At 35.4% G+C, this 20,488-nt stretch overlaps 1 protein-coding gene across 4 annotated transcripts in view; it reads left to right on the forward strand.

The window, feature by feature from the left end:
• Window positions 1–20,488, forward strand: part of CTTNBP2 (cortactin binding protein 2) — an 87,995-nt gene that overhangs the window by 60,348 nt on the left and 7,159 nt on the right. For 3 of the 4 annotated variants that reach the window (XM_005024634.6, XM_027457766.3, XM_038179855.2), the window contains exons 9-19: window positions 23–140; window positions 2,552–2,827; window positions 3,816–3,911; window positions 4,324–4,403; window positions 5,569–5,655; window positions 5,735–5,834; window positions 10,898–11,050; window positions 11,324–11,511; window positions 14,393–14,571; window positions 18,240–18,445; window positions 18,616–18,801. In XM_005024634.6, the coding sequence (XP_005024691.2) occupies window positions 23–140; window positions 2,552–2,827; window positions 3,816–3,911; window positions 4,324–4,403; window positions 5,569–5,655; window positions 5,735–5,834; window positions 10,898–11,050; window positions 11,324–11,511; window positions 14,393–14,571; window positions 18,240–18,445; window positions 18,616–18,801 (1,669 nt within the window). Of the gene's footprint in view, window positions 1–22; window positions 141–2,551; window positions 2,828–3,815; window positions 3,912–4,323; window positions 4,404–5,568; window positions 5,656–5,734; window positions 5,835–10,897; window positions 11,051–11,323; window positions 11,512–13,700; window positions 13,893–14,392; window positions 14,572–18,239; window positions 18,446–18,615; window positions 18,802–20,488 lie in introns of those variants that run through there. The other variant, XR_217605.6, reaches the window with a different exon arrangement.

The raw sequence follows: 20,488 nt of genomic DNA on the forward strand, positions 1-20,488 counted from the left end.
AACACAACTCTTACCTTTGCAGAACTGTCTAGAAATCCTTTGTAGCCATGGTGGACTAGAGGCTGAAAGAAAAGATAAGTGTAACCGAACATTGCATGATGTTGCTACTGATGACTGTAAACACCTCCTAGAAAACTTAAGTAAGTAATTGCTATTAGTAATGTATAAAAATTGATTTAGTAAAGAACTTGTGAGATTAAAAAAAAAACAGTTGTCACCAAAAAATGTTCTTACTTTAGCAAGTTACTATTGTCCAAATTTTGCAAAAGCGTATGATAAAATTTTGCTGGAGAGTGTCACATGATTTATATCTCATGTTTTTAATCCATTGGAAAAGATGGTATATATAGTACACATGTAAGCATATATCCTTGTAAAATTTCTGAATTTAATATTATAGCTAATTTTTCCAAAGCTATTATCTTCTTCGACCTTCATTCTCATCTTTTAATCAAATTCTTGCGGAAAGATCACTGAGTGTTGGATAGCTGTCATATTTCCTCAGGCTAAGACAATCATCTAGTCTTTAAAAGCACAGTTTCAATTGTCACTTGTTTATAGTGTTAGGGATTGTTTATTATTCAGAGCAAGTCTTAGAGAAAACTTCAAACAATTTCTTTTTACCCACACGAATAACTTCTGCCAGAAGATCGTTCTTTTCTTGGAAACTGTCTTATTCCTTGTCTGTAAGTTTTCTTAAAATCTGGTAGAGCTGGCTTACCCCTGTATTTCTTGAGTTCCAACTCGGTCCATGCACTCACAAGTTCTGTTTTCTCTATTCTTCTGTATTGTCAGAAGTACAAGCTTTGTAGATTTGCATGCTTTGATTTATTCACTTTCTCTTGTGTTTGCATTGTGGGATGTAGCTATGTGATTAGTAAAGTTCATTGATTATCAACAAACTAAAGAAGCTTTCTCTGAGCTGTTTCTGATTTTCATCTTCAGCTATTATAACATCTGGATTCCTACCATTTTACCATAGGTGCACAACTCACTTTATGATAGAAACTCCGCCTCTGTGGTCTACTTCTGTATCAAACTTAAGCTAGTTTCCAATGGCTGAATCTCTAGCCTGCTAAGTAGATGCTTGTATTATTTTCATCAGTCCTAATCTCCTGTCAGTCTGCTCAGGCTTATCATGAATCCAACTGCTTTTATCAGGTCAGAACCTTTGGGCTGCATTTCCCATATGGTTCACTTGTTAAGCCTGTAGTTCACATCACTGCAATCATAATTAGCTCCCACACACACGCACACGCAGTATCTGATCTGTAGAAACTTGGAAATATTGCTGTTGGATATGGATGTACACCTCACCAAGCCAAGACTGCATTTTGGGTAAACTGGGTAGGTGCCATCCTCTGCCTTCCTCACAATCCAGCAAGGTTTTCATTGTAAGGAGTTACTTGCATGTAGGACAGTTAAAACGTGCACCAACCTATATGAATGACTGGGGGCCAGGATTGCCAGCTACTCTGTAGAGGTAAGCTGCACTGAGGTTTAGGCATACACTGTAACTCCATCCTAGGGGGCTGTTTCCTTGTAGAGAACCCCCTCTGTTTCTTACGGTCATTACTCATTTCCATGAGGTCCAGACATCAGAAGGGCAAGTCTTTGATACATATCTCATAATCCTATATCTGAAGGATGCCTGAGTAATCTTTTCCCTATGCTTGGCTAATGTATTTAAATCAGGGCTTTTGTGAAGTCAGAAAATCCTCACTGGTTTGTATCAGCTGAAGATTTGGCTTCTGAGCTCAAAACCAAAACTAAGATAATATTGCAAGATTCCAGGATAAGCTGACATAATTTTTTTGCATTGCACTTATTTTAGATTACATGAATAATTTCTGAAAGGTTCTGGTTTTGCAGTAAGATTGAAAATAGTTTCATTTTCATTTTTAGTCATCTGATTAATCTATACAGACTGCTGCTTCTCTTGATTTTTTTTTCAATGTTTTCAAAGAGTAAGCTTCAAAATAGCTAAATTGATTTTATTGTATGTTTCTTGCATATGGATGTAAATTTTCTACTTTCTTCTTTTAAAATTTTCTTAGTGTTCAATAGAAAATAAAATACACAGTTCTAAGTGAATTTTCTTAGATTTTATTTAAAGACATTTGGCTCACCTAACTGTGTTTTCCACTTATGCACTAGAGCCAATAAGTTTCTTTCTGTATTGATAATAAAATGGACACAACCACAATAAATTGAAACATTAATAAGCTTGCTACAATCTTAATTCATAATGAATTAGTCTATGAAGAGGAAAACAAAGATTAAGTAAATTTTGTCTTTCCCGTTATTATTTGAGCATGATAATACTGATTATTTTTATTATTTTTTTTTTAATAGATACCTTGATATCTACTTTTCATTATTGCTCTGATTTTGTGGTGGTGACCTGTGCTCTGCTTTTACATTTGCTCTTCTGTAGCAGGAGTTATGTTGTAGCTTTCCTTTTAAATATGAGGTGTTACTGGTCTTTAATAACATAATTTGTATTAGGTTTTACAGTTTTTCTCATTATAGTTTTTCTGTTTTTCAACAGATGCTCTTAATGTACCTGTAAGGATTTCAGTCAGTGGCATTGAACCAGCCCATTGTGGTACAGAGGAATTCGATACAGAAAACACAATATGTGCTTTAAATATCCGCAAACAGACATCATGGGATGATTTTTCCAAAGCAGTAAATCAGGCAGTGACAAATCATTTCCAAGCAATCACTTCTGATGGATGGAGGAGCCTAGAAGACCTGTCATATAATAGTGCTGCAGAATCCAGCATTGGCCTCAGTGCAAGCAGTATATTATCTGTCAAGCTAGGTATGATTATTGGTGTAATAAAAGCAAAAATGAATGGTTTTCCTGAATTAGTGAAATCTTAATTTATTCCATAGTTTAAAGTATACTAAAAGTTACTTTTGACAGTTGCTGAATGTTATCAGTGCTTTCATGACTATACATACATTTAATAAAACATTTTTATACTCACTGTTTAAGTATTACTTACTATAAAGAAGTAGAGTAAGATAAAAATATCTTAGGTTTCTTGATCTTTTAGATATCAGACTAAGAAAGGCCAATAAGTATAAAATTTTGAACATTGCTGACATGAAAGTATACTTTTGTTTTAACCGTGTATGGTACTTTAACATTGTCTTGGGGACCAACCATAAGGTCCTATGACATTTAGTCCCTTACTCGGTTTAGTACTCTAGAGGAGGTATCTGTATTACATGTGAAACAAAATGAGTTAAACCAAAGCCCACACTATCATCTGTACAGTACAGCTAGACTGTACAGTAAATCCAGAATGTAGATCATCAGCCTAAGTAGAACAGAGCTACCCCTGTTTTATGTAGTTTCACTTATCAATGTATAATATAAAAATATTTTGAAAGAATCAAAATAATGAGAAAATTGACCAGAATGTGGTAGTACTAACAATTGCATAAGACACTTGAAAATTCATGTATATCATCTCCACCTCTACCCAAAGAAAAAAAAGTTACCACCAACAACAAAATAAATCTATTCCTATTTGACTGTGCAAATTATGTTCTTTTACTTATAGGATAGTGTATTACATGTAAAGATGTAAAGACAATCTAGCTATTAATTTGTCTATTAATTGGCAGAAAACATCAGAATCATCAGTCATATATCAAATAATAGTATAATTATTACATGAGACTGGTCTATTTCTCAAATTGGTCAGTGTATACACACAATCTGTAAGTAATTGTATATGCATAAGTATAGGATACTTTACATTGATGCAAAGAATCTCTCATTTTTCTCTTTTTAATAGGAAACATTTCATGGTCAACAGGTCAGAATTTTTCCCAACCACCATGGGACTTCCTGAAGAAGAACAGAGCTGAACATATCACAGTGTTTTTGTTTGGTAATTTTCAATTCATAATTTTCAGTTTTGACTGTTCAAACACTACATGAAATATATACTTTGAGAATCATTTACTGCTGGTTTTGTTCTTCAACATTACTCAGTCCTTAGAAATACCATATCCAGTCAATTGTTTAGCTTGATTTGAAAGGGCTTACAACATTTAGAAAATATGGTGGCACACAAAAGCCGTACTGTCTTTTTTGATTGTATGGGTGTATCCATTTTACATATGTCATGGATAACTCTGAATCTGTGTAGCTAGATGTCTTTAATTTCTTTGTTATTTAATTTGTATAGCCTATAATTTTAGGAGATTGCTGTAGAAACAGTACAAAAAGCATGCGTTCATTATACATGCGTATCAACATGAGAGATTTAGAAAAGTTATTTGCTTATCTCTTTTTTAAAGGACCTCAAGAAGGCTGCCTAAATAGTGTGACCTATGCATCTATGATCCATCTTCAGACTCTTCAGAATTACCTCCGCCTGGTGAGTACCAAGCTAACTTCTCTCCACATGCTATTCATATGTGAAATTATTACATTAATAGAGGTGACTAAAAAAAAAAAAAAAAAGCCTTCTACTCTAGAAATGTCAAGATTTCTAAAAAAATAAGTAGGATGGAAGCTGCTACTTTAAAATAAAATTCCCAGTAAACATTCTCCCAATAATTTAAGCCACATGAGGGCATTCCCTTCATTCTTTAAATAACTGTCATCTGATTAACTTTACTGTTTAAGAAAATATATTTAAAAATCTTTGATATCTTATTTCTTTCCAAGTGATTTCATTCCACTTTTTGAGGGAAAAGTAACTTAGAAATCATGTAAGCAATTATTTGAGACTAATTTTATTATCAGCTTATATGTATAAAAGTTATCTATCTTTGTATATATGTGTATGTGTGTATATATACATATATATCCTGTAACTCCTGTAAGTTATTTAATATCTGAAAATGTAGGAATAATTGGGTAATGTGAGTTAACTTTCTTAGGTCATTTGCTTTAACATTGATCATTGATTCGGAATTAGTTTAAAAAAATACATAAATTTTGCTGTGTCCTACGATAACATTTTGTGTTGCTTAGAAGAGCAGTTGTATGTCACAGATTTCTGCTGTGTTCAACAATATTGCACAATGATGTGCGTGTACTCTCTTAATTATTTTTTATAGATGAAGTAATTTTAAAGTTAAGATAGACAAAATATTTTTTATTCTGCTGCATCAATAAAATTAACCCATTTCAACTGGAAATAAAGTCCTTATGCTAGGTCCATAAGTCCTTTGCAGTGACTTAAACTACTCTTTAATGATTGTAACATCATTCTGATACAACTATTCTAATGTGAATGAAGAAATACTTAGCTGTGATTCCTAGGCATATCCTTCCTACACAAACATTCAAGTTAATGAAAAGAATACTTTTGTCCTATGGTTTTACAAATAAAGATATAAACAGGAACTTCCCCTTTGAAAATATTGTGGTATGCAAGCACTGTCTATTTTGTATTTTATATAGTAAGAATTATCAACTCCAGTAGTACAAAACAAATAATTTAATAATTTATTAGGTTCTGATTCTCATTCGTGTAAAAGAAAAAAAAATCCAAGTCTATGAACTTTCAAGAATAATGTATTGTCTGTATGTAGGTTGAACAATACCGTAACGTCATCTTCCATGGTCCAGAAGGAAGTTTGCAAGACTACATAGCATATCAGATAGCGGCCTGCATGAAGGTATTAACGCATATATAGTAAATCATTTTGCAAATTGGAGTATGTACCGTTTCACCAAATCCATACATTTTCGACACAGCAAAAACAAGTGGCTGCAGGATCTACATGTGATATCATTAAAGTGGAAGTGGATGCTGGTTTCTCCAAGGAGCAGCTTGCAGAACTGTTCATCAGTAGCGGTAAGCTTATTTCAGCAGATTGACTTTGGTAATTTGTAGGAAAGTTTTTAATCGTACAAAGAAAGTAAATACATTAAAACATTTTGCATAGTGGGTGACGCGTTTTAACAGAACTCATGGTTTTCCATAATTTTACTTGGGATTTACATGATTTACTTTTAATGGTAAGTGTCTAAACTGAGGTAGAAATAAGTATGACAATCCAGTAGGGAGCTCTATAAAAGTTCATGACATTTAAGTAAAATTAATAGTTCTTTATTTGGCTTTTTTTCTGTCTTGTTCCTTTTTCCCTTTGCTTGTGAGCCTTTAAGTTGATAGCTGTGGTTCAAACCTACTGAATGAAAAATGAAAGTATTAGTGCCTTATTGTAGCTGTTCAAATGTTTAAATATGTATGGGAAGAGAAGTTATAATTACTAGTTCTTAAAAAGCCAGATCATTTGCTTTTGATATATGCTTGTTTACTAGATACTTAAGTGAGGTTCTGTGCCCAAGTTTTGTCATCGGGGCAGGCAAATGTTAGTGTGCTTGTGTTCTGTATCCCATTACTCCAGGATAAAGTTGAATTTCTGTTAAAATTAATAGTTTTCTTTTAAAAGATGGCAATAATTACTTGTAGGCTAAAGTCCCTTTACTTGGGTGCTCCATAATGAAGTATTCTCAGAGTGCTCCATAGGTTGTACCTGTGCATGTTCATGATGAATGATTGATAAGAGTGGAAAAAAAGGTAATAGTAGCCAAAGTAGGATGACAGTGTGAATGTTCAAAATAAGTATGGAACCAGAAGAATAGAGACACATGGATCAGTCAGATGTAGCAAGGAGGACATAAAAAAAAAGGAATAGAATAATACTAGAAGTAAAGGACCAGGTAAATTTTTTTTCTGGAGGATTTGTTCATAAGTAGGTTTTACTGCATTCTGAATACTCATACATTTAAGCTGGGATTTCTTTTATTTCACCACGGTATTAATCATACAGTAATAATAATAGTATATAAAAATAATAATATATAGCAATGTATATGAAATATAAAATAATATGTAATATATATAACATATTACACATAAGGTATTAATATAAGAGCCTGAAGGGTGATAGGACACTTTTTCTTCTTTGGTACTGTCCAAATTAATTTTGGCTCAAATACAGTTTTGCTGTGTGAAAGCTGTTCTCAGCTATGCAGCTGGTTTCACCCCTTTGAAGTCTTTTCCTTTTTTTTTTTTTTTTTCCATTTCTGTTTTATAAGTTTTTAGTTATACTTTTCATTAAGAAAAAACAGCAACATAGTTTGAATCTAACCTTGGTAGCAAGACTTAATTTTCATCCAAAAATGCTGGACCTTTCTTTTATTACTCTGGCTTATTCTAGAGTGCTAGGATTTAAATTTTACCTTTCATCCAATATATTCATTCACGTTAATAATAAATGTGACATGTCATTACTTTTTGAGATAGCCTTGCATTTCACGAGCTGTGAATTTTATGTTTCACTTTCTCTACTGAAAGAGCCTGAGTTTTAGGCATTTGAGATTGGTATGTCTATGGATACAGTCTCCCGTTCTATCATGGTGAAACTTTGAAACAGAGCTTTGAGAGGATCAACCCCTAACTTTTCCTTCTTGGTATTGGCAGACCTGTGTGCAGTTTTGGGTGCCACAGTATAAGAAGGACATGAAACAACTGGGTGTCCAAAGGAGAGCTACAAAGATGGTGAAGGGTCCAGAGGGGAAGATGTATGAGGAGCAGCTGAGGTCCCTTGGTTTGTTCAGCCCAGAGCAGAGCAGGCTGAGGGGAGGCCTCATGGCGGCCTGCAGCTCCCTCACAAAGGGAGCAGAGGGGCAGGTGCTGAGCTCTGCTCTCTGGGGACAGCGACAGGACCCAAGGGAACGGCATGGAGCTGGGACAGGGGAGGGTCAGGCTGGGGGTTAGGGAAAGGTTCTGCACCCAGAGGGTGGTCGGGCACTGGGACAGGCTGCCCAGGGCAGTGGGCACAGCACCAAGCCAGTTGGAGCTCAGGCAGTGTTTGGATAGTTCTCTCAGACACGGTCTGATTTTTTGTGTGGTCCTGTACAGAATCAGGAGTTGGACTTGATGACCCTTGTGGGTCCCTTCAAACTCAGATTATTCCATGATTCTGTGATTCCCAGTGTAATTTCTATGTCAGTTTTTTTTTTTTTTTTTTTTTTTTTTCTCTCCCAGGAAATCCCAATCACAGCTGGGAGGTAACATGTGCCAGTGATTATGATTATTCCCACATATAATTTTGAGTGCCACCACATTGCTGGGAGAGAACACTTAGTCAGAATTCAGCTAGGCTTTGACATTTACCCTGCAGGCCAGAAACTCATTCATGGTCTGGTTTATTTACTAGCCTCTGCGTCTGTAGGAAAGTTTCTTTTTCAGTGCTTTACTCCAAGTCAGTAACACACTTTTCTTAATAGCCTGTACTTGCATTTCAGCATTGTGCATCTGTGTCTGTTTTGATGCCTGTTTCTTTCCCCATTGTTTTGTCACATCTTCTCCCCTAGGAGAGCTCTCTCTTCCTCCCTCAAAATGGTTAAATCAGACCCAAAGGATTGTATTTAGGACTTGGTAAACCTGTCCTCCCTGCTGCCTAGCCATATCCTCTTAGTAAAACAGGGCAGTAATAGTCAGGAATCATCAGCTACAGTCAGTCACTGCAGAAATGAGTGTGGTTCAGTGAAGGTCACGTAGAATGGGAAACCAAAGTATTCAGTGAGCCAAAACTTTAGGGAATTGCCAGTTGAAAGAATCTTCTTGTCAAAACTTCTTGGGTGTTTTTTGTTTGGCCATTGTTTTGTTTTGTTTTGTTTTGTTTTGTTTTGTTTTGTTGTTTTATTTTATTTTATTTTATTTTATTTTTATTTTTATTTTTATTTATTTTCTATTTGACTTCTGGGACTTTGCATGCAACCTCGTGTTCTCCTCAGAGAACCTCAAAAGCTTTCCAGACACATAAGAATGCGGTCTCTTCAAAATAAAAGAGCATTATAGGTTCCAGAAAAGCCCTCTTGGTCTTGGCTTCTCCTTCAGTGGCATTGAAATATCTGAAGATTTCCTTATGATCACCAACAGGTCTGACATCAGTGCCTTCATTTCAGTCATAACCTAAATATATTCAAAGACTGATCTCAATCTCCTTCTCACCTAGCACAAACAATGTGTTGCTGCCCAGCTTTAACATGTAAAGAAGTGTATATAAAGAAGTGTATATTTGTCTGCTGGAACTCAGTCAATTGCTTTCTTCTGATAAATTTCATATTTGGAAGGACTGTTACCCTTAGCATTGTAAATACTGAGCAAGTTCAAGCCTAAGTGATGCCAGTGATTAGAACTGATCTGTTTCTAATATAATTCTTAATCAACAGAAACTCAGAGAGGTGTCAGTTTTGCCCCTAAGTGCAGGTGATTAATTTAGGCAAAAGTAAAGAAAGTGATGAACAGTGAGTGCATCACTGAGTCCGATGCCTAGGCACTGCAAGCAATTATCTTACAGTTTCTTAACAATATATTCGACATTTTTGAAAAGTGGCTAGATCTCCCTACTCGCTTGTGGTTTTTTCTTCTTGTTTTCAGTGAGTCCTTCTTGAAGCCTGTTCCAGACTACATTCCCATGTTTAAGATCTGTTTTCCAGCCTGAGTTTTTAATGTATGGTTTAAATGTTTGCTCTCTTGATGATTTCTTTTGTGTTTGTTTATTTTAGCTAGCTCTTTCCCCCTCATAACATTTACATCCCATGTATATGTACCATGTATTTGGAGACCATTCTTGTTCTCTATCAAAGTTTATTTTTCCTAAACAAAACAAGCTGAGACTGCATAATTTGATGGGCCTGTTATTTTCCAGACTTCCTATGTCCTTGTGCTCTCAGTATTGTGTTGAAGATCATAGTACTCTCTGATTTTCACCCATTCAATTCTTTGATTTCTTTGTTGTTTTTTTTTTTGTTTGTTTGTTTGTTTTGGTTTGGTTTGTTGTTTTTTTTTTTTGTGTGTGTGTATGTTTTGTTTTGTTTTTAATGTCCCTTATAGCATTTGTGATTTACATTATTGTTATAACTGCTAGCCATTCTGGTTTTGCACTGTTACTCATCATTTTCCTTCATGACCATCTTTAGTGTCACCTTCAACAAGTTCTGAAATAAACCAAAGGATGCTCAGGACAAGTGTTTTGTTTAATATTTGTATTAGAGAAGTATTGTTCTGGGATTTTGTGTTATGGGAATACTTGCAAAGACAAGTGTTCACCCAGAGAAGTTGTGGATGTCCTGTCCCTGGAAGTGTTTAAGACCAGGTTGGAGCAACATGGTCTAGCTAGTGGGAGGTGTCATGGCAAGGGAGTTGGGATTAGATGATCTTTAAGGTCCCTGTCAACCCAAACCATTCTATGATTCTATAACAATATCTATTTAGGCCATAAGGTGCTGAAATCAGGAGGAAAAAAAAAAAAAGAAAAAAAAAAGAAATGTGAAAAAATTAAATATTTAATTTTAATGCCTGTTAGATTCAGGTGCTACTATTTCTCATCAAACTAGCCTCAACCTGGTTTTGATTATTTAGAAGATTCTTAGAGATATGGAATGACCTTTTGAAGAGAGGATAGTAGCAAACAAATAGTTAATCTCACCAAGTGATGAAGTTTCATATGAACATGGAATATTCTTTATCCATTTATCACTGCATGGAATAAAGAGTACATGTTAAAAGCTTAAGATGTATTAGCAGCAAAAGAAAGAAAAGTTTGCAGAGATCTCTGCTATCGTCTTGCTATTTATTTTCAGTGTCCTAAAATCCTTTCTATATGTGAAGATTTCATTATAGTCATTTCAGGATTATTTTTAGCTTTTTATTTTTTTCCTTACTGCACAGTGTGAGATTCTTTCCACTGTTTTTATGCTTTTTGTTTTGTACATATTGTAGAACATGCTAAAAGGAAAAATAAAATATAAAAAAGCCTTTGTTGCACGAGTAGCATTAAAACTGTATACATAAATGAAAATCAATTTTTGTAAGTAGACATTAATGGGATTTTTATATTTCAGCATGTCTTGTCCCAGTTAAACAGCCTCCTGTAAGCAAGACAACCATCGTGATTTTAGAAAATCTAGAGAGAGCTTCTTTATCTGAATTACTAGGAGATTTCCTGGCACCTCTTGAGAATCGTAGTTCGGAAAACCCTTGCACTATTCAAAGAGGTATTTAAAGAATTTTGTATGGAGATATGTTTTTACTATGGTTTTATTATAATACACAACACTTGGAGGGGAACTTGGAGGAGAAAAACATAATTTGTTCAGTTTTTGTGCTTTATTGCAAAATACAATTAGCTAAAATCAGCATGTTAAATTTTAAGGATAGCTTGTGGTTTGTTTTTACCTTTCAAATAAAAGCAAGACACGGTTACTTAATATAAAGTCAGGTAGAGGCATCTGGGTATTTTAGTAAAATGTTTTTTGTTTCATTTTTAGCAAATGGAGCTTCTGGTGCCTTTTACTTTCATGAAAACTGCTTTTTACTGGGAACGATAGCGAAGTGTCATCTTCATGGCTCTGACCTGCTAGTCCAGCAGCATTTCCGTTGGGTTCAGCTTAGGTGGGATGGGGAACCAATGCGTGGTTTGCTTCAAAGGTTTTTGAGAAGAAAAGTTATAAACAAGGTAAGCACAACTTGAATCAGCTTCACCTTCACGGTGATTTTGTTTATCACCGATTCTATGAAATATATACAGTGGTAATGTCAAAAGCTGATCAGGTAACAGAATTGTTTCAGGAAAAAATATATTTCCAAGAATATTTGGGGTGTCTATCTGTAAACATCATGCTTGACTTAATATAGGAAGGTATGTACTTGTGGCATAAACACACAAGTAGGCTACAAGAATAATACTGCATGTAGTTGCTTATCCACCACATGAAATCTCCTTCAGTGTTTTTTTTTCATCTTCTGTGTGAGCATGATAAGGAAGAATCTGTTCGATAAATATTAATTGTCTGTACATCTAAAATAAGATAGTTATATGCCCCGTGCATATTGTCTAAGCTTTATGCAGCAAAAAGTTTTTGTAAGGAACTCATACAGGAAAGAGAGGTGAGAAGCATTAGTAAGGAGGTTGTTTTGAGCCAATAGGCCTGCTGAAGTTGGAACAAAACACCAAAAGAGAATAAAGATGGAAGCCTATTTTAAAATGAGTAAATAAATTGATAGGAAATGGGAGGGGGAAAAAAAAAAAAAAAAGGGTGGAGGGGGGCAAAAGCAGAACTGGAATTTTGAATGTTATTTGGAAAAAAAGCATTCCTGTGTAATAGTAGCTGTTGTAGACAGGCAGTGTTAGAGAGGGGGAGGGGAGTTTAATCAGAACAGCTGCAAAGGAAGATAATCTTGGCCGCAGAGTTTTGGACAGGCTTAAAAAGAGAAATTGTTCTAGGAATAGGAAGAACTCGGTAGTAGAGAGTCCTGATCTGGGACAGCAGACCTAGTGTTAGTTCGGAGTGTACAGCTGTGCATATCTTGGTTATCCTTGAGGATGTCATCTTTTGTACCCTGTGCCATCTACCACAGTCTCATTTATAAAAGCTTACTAATTTGAAGAGATTGTAAAGATGAAATTTCAGTCATGGTAGTGAGGAAATTTTAAAACATTACTATGTATATACTATGTATATACTTTAATAGCAAGAACAGAAGTACAGAATATAAAGAATAAAGGGGAATGTATCAGTTGAACTCTTACCAGATTACTCCCCTTAGATTACTTTTTACAGTTTCTTTTTTTTCTCATGTTTACTTTTTTCCCTGTAAGTTTTAAATCTTTGTAATCGTTATGAGTCGTTTTCTGGCTGAGAGTCTGAATGATTTCCAGAATCCTTGCAAAGGATGGAGGAGAGTAGCAACTGTGTGTAGGCAAGACAGTAGGATGGTTGAAACTGCTGTCTTGCAAATATGCTGTAGTGCTGGAATGAAATACAGACCAGAGGACAGTGCAAAAGTATGTATCAGAATTCTCCTTCATCCTTTAAGGATAGAGGTTGCGTTCTCAAGCCTACAATGGAGAATATCTAAAGTGTGATCTAAGTCCCTTTATGAAAGGACAGGAACACAATCCTAGGTCATTAAAGATCAGAGAGAAGGACTTTTCTTCATTTAAGTGCCAGGCCAAGAAATACAGCAAAGCAGGCAGTTGCAGAAGCTGCTGTATTTTGACTTGGCCGTAGGCATGGGCTGTATCAAACTGCTTCGACTACCAGAACTTGCAGCATCGTGTAACATGTCATTTTCAGGCTATTTTGTTTAGACTAACAGCAGTCCTTAGTCTCATAGGTAAGAGCCTAACAGTGTAATAGGTTCCTACCTCTGACTGAACTTGAGCAGAATTTGGGTAGTTGGCTCATTAAGTTCTTTTTCGCTAAAACATGTATGCTGATGGTGGCTATTTGGAGGAAAAAAAAAAAAAAAGCAAAAAAAAAAAAGCATGTCTTCTTGTATCTTCATCTTAAATAATGACTATGAATGCCCAGTGCATTAGCCTGGGTTTTGTTTTTGTTTTTTAACGTGTGTGTGTGCCACATGATTTGGGTTTTAAAATAGGGGAGACCAATGTTAAAAGTAAAAGAAAAATTAATCTGTTTTAAAAATCTAAGGGAAAATAAAAGCACCTTCATTGTTTCAACAGTACGACAGTAGATTATTTCATAGATACTTGTTCTTTATTCTAATAACTTGCTTGTGCATTAATGTTCATGTTTTCAGATTAAAAGTTCTTTTTCTCCTTGTTCTGGAGATGTATTGGGAACAGTTTAAATGTTTTTCTACATTAATATTAAATTGTTCACCTGTAGACTCTGTTAGTTATTCCAGGAGCTCTGGCTTCAATCCTGGCAAATACTATCCCTAGTGCATCTTTTAAAGCTTCCTTTAATTCAAACTGCTCCAGAGGATAATCCTAGGATTAGGATGATGAAGACTGTAATTTGGACTCAGATGAGATAGAAGATCTTTTTGGCACCAAATAATTTTCCTTTAACAAGGCATACTAAAAATGTAAGTCTTACAGGAAGGCATTTTTCCTTCACTGCTACTAAATATAAAACTAAGTTAGAAACCCACTGACTATATGCCTGGATCAGACATTCCTGTTCAGTGTGATAGTATATTCTTTTATGTGCCCTATTTTTATTATATATATTGCATAGGATATGTTAAATGCCTCTTGTAATTCTAATCTTGAACACCATATAAAAAGCAATGTAGTCAAATTTGTGTCTCAGTTTCCAAAAACAAAGTAGGGGCATGTCAGTTCACTGATAAGGAGTCATAGTTGGGGAAATAAGGTTTAATACCAGAAGACTTCAGTATATGTCATAGAAAAGTTTGATCAGCTTTTGTCTGTTCTTGGTTTTCATGATAGAAGGAGGAAAAAAAAATTAAATTAAAAATAAAAAATAATAAAAAAAAAAAAAAACAGGCCTTCTCAGGGCTTCAGGATAAGTGTTTACAGCAGAGGTCTTGCATTGTGTCAGTCATCTTTTCTCTCTCTGCAGTTCAGAGGCAAAGTACCTCCTCCATGTGATCCTGTGTGCAAGATCATAGACTGGATTCTTGCTGTTTGGCACCAGCTGAACTCTTGCTTATCTCGTCTTGGAGCACCTGAAGCTCTTATGGGGCCAAAACATTTCTTCTCTTGTCCAGTGGTGCCAGGGCACGGCCAAGCAACAGTGAAGTAAGATTTCTGTTTGTTTGACCCTGTTCAGTGCCAATCAAATATTTCCTACCAATATAGCTGTTATGTTTCTCCCCAAACTCATCTGACTCAGCATCCTTGGAAGTATTTTAGTGGAAGTTACTGAAAGCTTTAAGACTTTTGTTTGGTATTTAATTAGCAGAAGGGCAATTTTGAAGGACAGAAGTGGGAACTGGGTGTCTAACACTGGTTAAAAATCAGTCTTTTGTTGTGACCTTTCAGTTATTTTCCAACACAGAGTTTCTAAAATAGTGTGTGTACGGGAATGACTAATTTTGCTCAGCCCTTTAAGGGTTCTGTTCTTCATTCCAAGACAGTACTATAAAGAAAACTTTTCACTGGGGAACAGATCAAAATAAGAATCAAGAATTCTGAACTTGAAAAGTTGGTAAAGTTTCCTTTTGAAGTTGCGTATGAGAGAAATATGGGGAAGTAGAATGCTTTCTCACCCTTTCTAATGTCTGGTATCATTTCTAAACACATACAGTTTCACGGAAGGATTAGCTTAGAAAATAAGGCAGATACATTCTTTTTAGCTATGCACATGGTTAGATGTCCAGTGAAATCAAAGAAGAATGATGAAAATTTGTCTTTTCCTGCCTGGTACGTATCGCTTGAACATCTGCTCACATTCCAACCTCTGCAAACATTAGCAAGTGAAACAAGAAATACTTACAGAAATTTAAGCTATATTGATTTCATGATAGGATGTTGTTTGGCTATATTAGAAAGGTAACGAGCCCTAATGAAGATTCCAACTTACTCAGAACTCAAATAATGTGCTTTTCTGGAGTGTGTGACCTTACTTTTCTCACCATGTGATCATATTTTCTCACGTATGATCAGCATTCTCCTTGATTGCCCCTTCTGTTCCCTCTCTGACTTTTCTCCCCTATCAGTTTCTGCTCACCATTAGTCCAAGGTCCATTTCTTAGTGTATGCACTAGCCTTCTCACCTTTTTCTCTGTCCAGAACTTGATAAATTTTGCTTGTTTATTTTCTCATCTCTCTCTAAAGGGCAAGGTTTTCTAATATCCAGAGTAATTATCGAATTCTAAATGTGGATTTAGCATTGGCTGAAAATGTTATGGTTGCTATGAAATAAAAAATGAATAAAGCACACCATGCATTTATCTCCTGTCTTCCTCTTGGTCCGTGTCCACTGAAACGTCTTAATCAGTTATTTATTGTAATGGTATCAGTAGAAGGCAGAAAAAGTGTTGCTTAGATACCTTAACTATGCATTTCTTGGTTTGGATTTGTCCTGAGTAACCTTGACTAGATTCACAATGCAGTATTTTGAGGTAATTACCACATCTCCATAATATCTTTCACAGTAGTGATATGCCACCTGACTCTTCATTTGAATGCAGTTTTTGTCTACTAATAAACAATTAGAAAGCACAGCTGCAGTGAGCACTTAGTAGACACTTCAGGTTTAGCAGCGTGACGCCTAACAGTGTAGTCATATAACTAGCAGTAAATAGGTTTAATTAACTGCTCACTGGTTGGTGTTATTTCAATCTAATTAGCCACTCCTGTCCTCTTGCCCCTCTTCTCCACTGCTATTCTGCTGCTTTTTGCATTTGTCAAAGCCTCTCTGAGTCAGTTCAATTCATTAACGTAGTAGCCAGCTATCTGGAAACTGAGTTAGGTCTGGGCTGGGTGTTAGCGCAAGGTAAGTGGTAAAAGCAGGCAACTGGAAAGAGAGAGGGAGAGAGAAAGCACAACAGGAAATTGTGTCATGCTGTGAGCTCTTTCATGTAGCTTCACATGTTTTGGAGAGTAGGCTGAATAAATGAGGAAATTTTAGCTGCATTTTTTTGTTTATGATCTAGAAAATTAACAATGATGTTCTGATAGGGAAGAGTTCCTTTTTACAGGTCTTTTTCAGGGATGAGCGATACTACATCTTTCCAAAATACCAGGTACATCAAAGAACTGGGGATTTAATCAAAATGTGCACAAATGAAAACCAAACATAGGACTAAATTTAAACACCAGGCTGGAATTTTATTAAGAGAGGATGGCACTGTAAAGCCCATCAGCCATTAACTGTTAGATTAAATGTGCTAAATTAATTTTTATCTCTGCAGAATTCATTTCTGACTATTCCTACTAGCAATATTGCAGATAGTCAGAAGCTTACATGAGCAGAAAGTGAGAGATAAAGTTACAGTTTGGCAATTTATAGTAAACCAGTGTTTACTTTCATAGCTTAAGTCAGCTAGCAGAAGCAAACTGTGTCTACATGGAATGTATCTACAACATCGTGCTAAGAAGCTTCAAGGAACATCTTAAATATGCATTTTACAGCTTATTAGCTGTACTAATTCTTTTGTGAATTAATATAACTTTTACCAAGCTTATACAAGCACTTTACAGTATAATTATATGTCATAAAAATTCAATCTATGCTTCATAACTAATGAAAAATATATATTAAATGACTCATGCATTCTAAATTTAAAAAAAAAAAAAGTTTTATTTCTAGCCAGCCAAAAGCCATCATTTGGGGTAATAAGATGGCTTCTGTGTATCAACATATGAGGAATATGGTTCACCTCAGTGAAACAGACTTTTTCACTTTGTTTTTTTCTGAATGGATTTCTGAGAAGCTGAAGCATTATAGCCTGTAATTTCATATGGACCTTTGATATAATCTATGTAGCTCTAAATTTTACTCATCTACATCCCACAAGACGGTAATAAGGAGGGAGAAAAAAAAAAAAAAAGTTGTATTTGATTTTAAAAAGATTGATATAATGTGAAACAAGCCATAGTCCTGAAACTGCTAGCCTTTCTCCCCTGAGAACTGTAAGCTGTGACAAATACCAGTAATTTATTTGTTAATACACTTCTTTTTCACTCATGTGCTAAAAAGGTGTAATATTTCTCTCTTAAGCAAAAATCCCACAAGAACCACATCCCATTGAATCAATTTTTTTGTAATCAGACCTGGTCTCTAAACCAGACAATCTGGAAAATCCACAGCATCCTGGAAACACAGTTCAGAATAGACCAAATAAACAAAAGGAGAGAGAGAGAGCAAGGCAGCTGTATAAAAAGAAAGGTCATGCAAGCTAGACGAGTTTGGAAATGGAAGAATACTAGAAAGGGTGAGATCAGGACTGAATAGCCCTTTTTTCCCACCCTGGCAGCAAATATGCTATGAATGAACACCTGCAAGCATGGAAACTTTTCCATGTGCTGGCAAAGGTGAAAGAGAGTTTTTTTCAGTTTGGTTTGGTTTGGTTTTGGTTGGTTGCTCGTTTTTTGTTTTTTGTTTTTTTCTTTTTAATATACATGGATACACATTTTTTCTGGGACATTCTTTCTTTAAGCTTTAGAAAGAAAATGATGGTTTATGTCCTCATTTGAAAGAGGAAAAGCATCAGATGGTAAACAGTTTGCCAAAGCCATCTGAGAAAAAAAAAAAAAAAAGTCAAATAATTGAATATAAAGCAAACAAATAAAACAGTTCCTTGATGAAATCAGTTCTTTGCTGATATTGGGTACAATGGGATGTCCAAAATATATGTGCATCCCGAAAGCACAAAATCTGATGTGCTACCCAAAGTATTACCCACAAATCTGGGGGGTTGATAATTTTCTCTGAGGCTAAAGAATTGTTTGTGCACCTACAGGTGGATGTCCAAGTTATGGAATGCTGTGATAGCTCCCAGAGTCCAAGAAGCAATACTCTCCAGAGCCTCTGTGAAGAGACCATCTGTACCAGGACAAACAATAGCCAAAAAAAATCCCAGTCAAGGTCAACAGGCTGTTGTTAAAGCTGCTCTCAGTATCTTGCTAAATAAAGCTGTGTTACATGGCTGTCCTCTACCCAGAACAGGTAAGAGTGAGCAATCAAAAAGGCAAGTAGTTGTATATTGCCAAAGCAGGGCTTTTGACCATTTGGTTCCTTTTGCAAAACTTCCACAAAACTTAACAGAGTTGTACAAATTTGTCAAAGAAGCACCATTTGCAACAATTCTTTCTAACATTGTTCTATTTTTGTTTCAGAGTTAGATAATTACATAGCAGATTTTAAGGGTGGAAACTTTCCTTTATCCATGGTCTCAAGCTACAAAAATTGTGGTAAGAAAAGAGGAGAAAATGCTTCTTGGAGAAAAGTGAGTACAAGTCCTCGCAAAAAGTCAGGCCACTTATCCTCCCAGTCATGGAATAAACAAGAGACAAATACTGAAGGTAAAGTTTTCTATTTGAATTGTGGGGAAACAAACAAACAAAAAAAAAAAGTGGGGGTTTAAACTGAGTAGGTAGGAATGTAACTTTTTTCCACATCATGAATTTAAACTTTGCTACAAAATAGCACTTGTGTTTATGTTTACTCATTTTTTAAAAATGACTTTTTTTTCAAAAAAAAAATGTTTCTTTGTCACTATGAGGTAACCTAATCAAGTCCTTATTACTTTTTTTTTTTTTTATAATGCCCTTCCTGTTGTGTGATAATGAGGTAGACTTTGGCTCTGATGGTGGGAGATAGAGCAATAGTTACATGTCACACTGATGAGAGTGATGCTTTGTCATTCCCTTCCTCAGTACTGGCTGTGAGGAAGCTTCGTTACTTGATTGCTTCCCTCCTTCGTCCCTTAAATCTGCACCTGATTTAGAGTACACACACAATGTTTTGGAGGGTTGTTCTGGTTTTTAAATCTTTATATCATGTAAGGCTTTGTGTCACCAGGTTTATGGGTGTGTATAAATGTGGAAGCTCTACTAGTAGCTGACACTTCTGAATTGTGTTTTCACCTCAAGATCATAAGCCATCTAACAAGCAGTTTACTACAAAGGGATATCATCTGGATATAAGTAGAAGCAACATTCATTCTTTTGCAATCTGTCATTCTTGCATTCTTTTTTAGAGAACTTCATTTTATTTTTTATTGTATTCTTTTTTATATCTGTCTAGAAGTGAAACCTTGGAATGCCGTAACCAAATGCCATGTCGAACAGGGAAATTTCTAGAGGAGAAAACCAAATAACTTGTTTTTGCTATCTGAAAATGAAGGTAACTCTCCTTTAGACAGGAGAGTTAGGGAGGAATTTAGAGAGGATTTTTTTTTCCTTCATTTTAAATACAGGAAGATTTTAGTCTCAATTGCCTTATATATGAAAGACTGAAATACCTGATGCCTGGTACTTTTTAATGTTGAATTGAACGATTCATTTCTTCAGCTCTTGTTCAGAAAGAAATCTGCTTTTGCTGAACTGCAAATCTAATGTCCCAGTTCTGCTTTCTAGTTCTCTGTTTGAATTGTGAACAAATCTAACCCCACTAAGATTAATCTAATTCTACTAAGATCCCACTATGATTTGGAGAACTCAGATGAACATAAACTGAAGTAGGATGGTTAGCACTGTACTTTGTATGCAGAGATGCTTTTGGAGTCGAGTTAATATCCGTAAATAAGTTTTTTGGTTGGTTGGTTGTTTTTTTTTGTTTGTGTGTGTGTGTGTGTGTGTTGGTTTTTTTTAATGGTGAATTTAATTTCGTTTCTGCTATGTTGTTCATATTAAAAGTGTTGAGGGATTTTTTTGAAACAGCAAAAATCCCATGGCTTGCTGTAGCTGAGCAAACCAACCTACCAGGGCAACTATGAGAAGTTCCCATGACAGTATTCCCACATCGCCCAGTTGAGGAATTCAGAAAAATATTGTTACCAGTAGCTGGCTTCAAGGACAAGGTCTATGCGACTGCTAATCACAAGGGGGTTGTTTTCTTGCGGGTGGGGTTGTTTTCTTGTAGTTGTTTGTCTGAGTGCTTTTGACCAATAATCTTGTGTGAAACACTGTCCGCCCCTGTTAAGTTCACTATAAAAGTTAGGCTATTCGGGCAATAAAATGGAGCATGATCTGACTTTACTGGTGTCTG

The sequence above is a fragment of the Anas platyrhynchos genome, chromosome 1 (genome assembly GCF_047663525.1).
Source record: "Anas platyrhynchos isolate ZD024472 breed Pekin duck chromosome 1, IASCAAS_PekinDuck_T2T, whole genome shotgun sequence".
Classification (NCBI taxonomy): domain Eukaryota; kingdom Metazoa; phylum Chordata; class Aves; order Anseriformes; family Anatidae; genus Anas; species Anas platyrhynchos.